General features: G+C 37.6%; 1 protein-coding gene across 5 annotated transcripts in view; it reads right to left on the bottom strand.

Annotated features, from left to right (window-relative positions):
* LOC107092836 (rho GTPase-activating protein 17-like) overlaps nt 1-6,286 on the bottom strand; it is a 36,115-nt gene that overhangs the window by 26,854 nt on the left and 2,975 nt on the right. For all 5 annotated transcript variants that reach the window (XM_015387501.1, XM_015387502.1, XM_015387505.1 and 2 more), the window contains exon 2: nt 1,927-1,966. In XM_015387501.1, coding sequence (XP_015242987.1) covers nt 1,927-1,966 — 40 coding nt within the window. The remainder of the gene's footprint in view (nt 1-1,926; nt 1,967-6,286) is intronic.

Here is a 6,286-nt window from a genome sequence, read left to right as displayed (position 1 = left end):
CCCTAATATATATATATATTAGGGGTGGAACGGTTTATGCTGTATGGGACCACTTTGCATTTAGAGTGACCTACGATGACGGCGGAAAGAAAGTTGTGGATAAAAGTGCAACAGTGTGCAAGCATTGTGCAACACGTTTTGTTTATGCTAACAGCAACATGACTGACATGTCATGCTAACCCCGAAATCCCACATACTCCATCAGCACTCCGCTCCGCCGCGCTCCAGACCGCCTGCACAAAGCAAAGCATACAGCCTCCACTGTGGCTCCCGTCCGCACCCCTCTGAGTCCCTTGGAGATCGTAGAGGGCATGCGTGAGCTGATTCAATTCAAAGCAGCAAAAAATGCGGAAATGATCCATGGTTTCCGCGAATCATTAAAAATAATTACAATTCATTCTTTTTTTGGATTTTTTCATTAATTTCATTTAAAAAAAAATTCATTAATTAATCAACATATACCGAACCGAAAACCGTGACCACGAAACCGTGAACCGAACCGAACCGTGGATTTTGTGAACCATTCCACCCCTAATACACACACACACACACTTTTGCATACACTTTGGAAACAAAGTCTCTCCCCTTTAGCTTCTAATTACCAAAAACACAAAGCTGTTTATGATGTGTTTTGGCCATTTAAAAAGAAAATCCAACAGAAGCTTAAGCTACCAAGAGACATCCAAAGTACTTTAACAATGGCGTTCTCCTGACAATCACATTCCTCACCAAATGCTGGAGCTTAAGGAATGTCTAACACAACACAACCCAACTGTTTTCAACTTCCAAAGACAGTAAAGTTCATTAAGAGGGACGGCTATGTCTGTTCTCTTCTTTTAACAAAAAAAGACACACACATATTTATGTAGAAATATTTATGCTTTGCAGTAGTTTGTGTTGGGAGTAACTGGGTGTGAACCATGAGCCACGCCAGGATCAGAGTTCATGTCATAAAACTTCCACCCTCAGGCTGACTGAGGATGTTTGAAGGTGCACCGAATCACCTTTCCTGTGCTGCTTTTCTTCATTTCCCACCATATTTGTTCCCACATTTTTTTCTAACCATGATCTCACCGCTTTACTAGCCAAAGTGTTCCCATCCCCCAACAACAACATGCACACTCTGCAGAGTCCCTCCACATTGATTTGATTTAATTCACTTTAAGCAAAAATAAAGAAATGAAACAAATAAGCTAATGGCCTATTTCTCATGGGAGAATCACCTTGTGTTGGTAAAGCCTTACTGAATAAAATAATTTGCTGTTAAGTAGCCAAGCAGCTGTACTTCAAGCCCTAAGAAAGACTTGGCCTCAACAAGCTGCAAAGGCATGATGGCTTTAACAGTCTTAGAGGGGAACACTAAACTTGAAACTTCCGCAGTTTTTTTTTTCTCCTCCAGAAAATGTGGTCCGCCCAGCCATAAAAATGCTGTTTATACATGTAGATCATTTTAACTAAAGCTGATGTAACACAGAGCTCACACCACATCACTTTCAATAGAGACAGATGTTAAACTATAGTTACATTTTAAAAAGAAAAACGTCTCGTACAGGTTTAGCTTCTACTGATACGGCTGCAACAAAGATTACATTTGCAGATATTTAACTTAAGAAGATTTTTTATATATTTAATTAATATGAACATATATATTAAGCACAACTAGTAATAATAATAATTATAATATGATCATTATTTTAAAAAACGGGAAAAATCATTAAATAAAAAATAAAACAAAAATGTATTAGGTAATTCATCAAAGATAAGAAATATTCAGCATAATAAAATCATTTATAACAAATTAAGATAAAATAATAACACATATTGAACCAACAGAAACTAACTTATAAAGTTACTTAACTTAAAAAGAATATATAGCAAATATACAACTTTCCCTTCTTCCAGGACAAAAGGAGGATTGATGCTTACCTGAAGGAGATCATCACTCAGGACCTCAGTTTTTTCAGCTCTGAGGGAAAAAAACAGAGAATTACACATCTGAAAGCAATGAAAACTAAGTTTATTAAACAGAATTAGGGCTGCAACTAATGATTATTTTGTAAATCGATTAATCTGTTAATTATTTTTTCGATTAATCAAGCAATAATTAGATAGCCAAAGGTTCCTTAAAGAAGGTTTTTTGATAAATTAAACCAGATGAAATTAAAAGTTTTCCACTTGAAGGGTTCAGGATAGAGCATGACAGGTAAAAAAAAAGTAATCTTAAATGCAAATGTTTTTATTTTTTTTATTTTTTTTTACAATTTTGATATCTCTAAGTGGGTTGCTCTGACAGCTAAAAGCATACTTTACAGTCTCTTTACTCCAGTTAAGGATTAATCGATTACTAAATTAGTTGATGATTATTTCAATAACTGATTAATCTTGATTAATCTGATTAATTGTTTCAGCCCTAAACACAATACATTATTTCTTTATGCCTTGTCCACATAAAGAATTACAGCTCTTTATCAGGAAGAATCTGTTAACCTACAATCATTTTGCTTTATATTTTTATGTATCTGAAGAGTTTTAGTAGCACATATTGTTGACCAAAGTATTTGCATGTGTTTGAATATGTGACCATAACATTTATTGCTGTTTTTAATAATAAGCCAATACTATTTTAAACACATTTGCTCTGGTTTACTAGAGCATGCCAACAAACCCAGCCTATCTTGTATGCAGGTTGCTATGGAGATCTGCAGAAAACTGCAACCCAGTGATAAAGTTTGTATAAAGTCCTGTCAGTGAGCTTTTATCCACTGAGCACCATTTGTACGGTTTGTACGAGTATTCACCAGGGGCCAAACTAAACCTGTCAGATTCCTCCACCCCGTCTGAAAAGCTCCCGTCCTGACTCATCTGCACCATGTTTGTTGTGGCAACAGGGGCAGATGTGAGAATGCGTGTATGCGTGAGCGTGAGAGTTGCCGTGAGGCTTGTTGATGTCAGAAACATGGTGCACATTTCTGACACAAGCTGGGTGTAAATGGCGACATTGCTCAAAAGCTTTATTAATATGTTGAGGGGACGCCAGAGTCGTTTCCAGAGCAGAAATTTTAAAAACCTTTCAAACTGGAAAGTTTCCAATCTATATCAAAGAAATGCACAGTGAGCTCTGTCTCCATATGTAACTCCCTGTAGATCTCGCTTGTCTCTCCAGCAGCCTGAGCCCACGCTGTGAATCTAAACCACGCAGGGATCAATTAAATATCTCCTACTCAGACATGAGCTATTACGCCATCCTATTATGATCTTCTTAGAATATGATCCTCAGGATTCACCCTCTGTGTATCATAAAGGCTTACTGATATATAAAATAATAATGATGATTAAATAATGATAACGCCACATCCGGCAACAATCAGAGTTGTCCTACGTCTAATTTGTAAAAGACTAAGATACACTTTAAGGTAATATAATGATTAAAAGCTAGAAATGAACAGATTCTAAGTTGATTTGTCCTTTCCAAATCTGCCTTTCGCTTGCAAAAGTATTTATCAGCCTTGAAGTATTTCACTTTAGTTTTTCACATTACAGCCTTAAACCTCAAATAATTATTGAGAATTGTATGCAATAAGCAAAGACAAAGAAATTGTTTTCAAATGTCTTTAAGATCTGAAAAGTCTGGCGTGCATTTGCTTTCAGCCTCTAACAGTTTCCCGTCCACGATTGCTCTTCATAAACGTTTATATCTATTCCTGTGCATTCACCAGTTATCTAGACCCTGCTGAGAGTAAAATAGTGCCTATGCTGTCTGCTGGTGTGATGTCATGGTGATGGGATTTTAGGGTTAGGTTTTTGATGCATACTGCAGTCGTCCCATAGCTTTATTGAGCAACAGTACTGTTTGGGATGTTCAGTGCTACTCGGGAGCCAAATTCTGCATGTTTCACAGAGGGCAACAAAAACTCCTCTTGAAATGAGAAAACCAGCTGGTAGAACCAAAGCTCACCACAGAGCTCTACATTTTGCTCTATTCAGATAGCAAGTTGTATTAAGTAACTGATATTAACTTTAGAGAATTGCCACTAATTACGCTTGGAATACATATGTTTATGTATTAATGTGTTAAGTGGAGATATTGTAAAATTTACTGATAGTAGGGTAAAAACATATTGTGATAAAAATGTTGATTGATCATAACAATGACAAACGAAGATGTTGTACTTACTTACTTACTTAAACTATAAGTCAGAAAAGTCTGATGTGTTCATGAATTTTGTTTAGAAACTGATAGATTTATAGCCAAAATCATGGAATCAATTTATTGATCATCAATATAATCATTATCGCATTAAATACTACTAATATGGTAAACAATGTTCTAGGTCACATCTCCATGGATGTAATTTTTGGGGAGGACAGGGGAGACATGTCCAGTGCACTTTTTCAGACGTCAATTTTGGTCCCCTGCACTTTTTACTGTTCAAAAACAATGTTACGCTACAGTACACAGACAATCATCAAGCACTAGGACCAAGCGGAAAACCGGAATCTCAAGCTGAACCCGCTTCCCTGAGTTTAGACCGCCCACAAGCTCCTGATTGACCCTCCGTCTTTTCTCGCTGGATTTGCTGTCACCGCTGTCACTCCTGAGAAGCTCACTTTACAAACGTCTGATGCCCCACTGAAATGGGTCCGTGATTGGATGGTCAAACACACTGAAGTTAGTTATATTTAAAAAAACACTTGCGCCACCCGCACATCTTAAACTTCATCCATGCATATCACCCATTTTTACTGTCCACTTGCTCTTCTAATAGTAGTTAGCGCCTAATTGCTACTGTGATGTCATCCCTGGCTCAGACATCCCAGACAAATCCAACACTTAAACTTCAACCCAACTCTCTCCTTATCCCGCCTACTGTCTTTACTGTCTTCATGCTGCAGTTTGCTCACTAATGTTATCTGATAAACATCAAAGTCCTCCACAGAACATCCGACAGTTTTTACCTGATCTTACTTAGGAAGAGTACAAAGGGCTGAATTTAAATGCATGTCACACTTTTTATTGGCAGATTTATATTTTGTAAGAAAATATTCTGTTTCCTTTTAGTTTTCCTTTTAGTTTTCAGTCACATTTAACCCTGATTAAATAAACTGACGTTTTAGGATAGAACTTATATGATTAGGTTAAGTATCAGGCTGCAGGGGCTACCCTCTAAATGAATAAGTAACCCCAATGATTTTTATCATTACTGAATTAACATTGATCCTGCTTGGAGACCGGCAGCAGCTACTGTTCTATGAGAAGCTTCTTTCAGACAGAGAAATCATGTACAGTGTGCACTATTCATGTGCAATATAATGTTTATCAAGGCCAAAGTACAGCTGGTGAAAAAAAATCTGACTATATTGATGACTCAATTTATAGTCTTATTAAAATAACTTGGTGAGAACAATTTGTAAACAAAGCTGTTTGAGCTGGGCGTGATTCATACTTCCTCCTCCTGTTAGTCAAATGCAAATCTAGCTGGTTTCCAACTTTATAAAAAGAAAGAGACTTTCTTTGTTCTAACCAGCGTCGCTTGTCCTCACTGCTGAAAAATGCTTACTCCACAAAATCCCCTCAGTCTGCTGCCATAACAATCCGCCCCAACCTGCTTCGCCGTCTGACCACACACTATCTGTTAACACCAGCTGTGTTGTTGTTTGCGTGTTGTCACTGTCATGTCTCATTCAGACTCTTATGACTGTGGTTCATGTTTTTTTTTTTTACACATCAAAATAAAAGACTTAATCAAAAAGGATTAATTCAGGTCATTAGACCTGATGAAGCTGGGTGTGGCTAATAAAGACTAATAACGAGCTCTCTTTTCTAACTTGCACTTTTGAGCATGTCAAATACTTTGGTAAACCCCATCTAGATATGATCCAGGGGAAGTGTATGCTTGCAAACGGTTTTGTTTCTCAGTTAAGCAAATGCTGAACATGCTTAGTGGACTTTTACTGCTGTTGCACAACATGTGGAGCAATGACTGGGAGGAAACAGAACTCCTCAGGGTGATGGGCAAGGCATTAAGAGGAGAGGAACCACAGATGTACTGGGTGGTGTCCAGTAATAGGTGGAAGCAGGGGCTCAGAGGGGTGGTCTAATCGGCTGTGCCATCAGGAAATGAGTCCTGAACTACATCTGAAGAAATTCCTGTCAATGAGAGCATGACATCTAAATTTGGGACATTAACATAAACGCTGCATCGTTAGTTCACAGAACTGATCGCTGTAAATGAAAGAGATTAACAGTGAGTGCATTTAATAGTGAAGCTAACAGCTGATAGTATGC

This window comes from Cyprinodon variegatus, unplaced genomic scaffold (assembly GCF_000732505.1).
Source record: "Cyprinodon variegatus isolate N-32 unplaced genomic scaffold, C_variegatus-1.0 Scaffold396, whole genome shotgun sequence".
Classification (NCBI taxonomy): Eukaryota; Metazoa; Chordata; class Actinopteri; order Cyprinodontiformes; family Cyprinodontidae; genus Cyprinodon; species Cyprinodon variegatus.
Note: the sequence above shows the minus strand (reverse complement) of the source record. Positions and strands in the feature narration are given on the sequence as shown.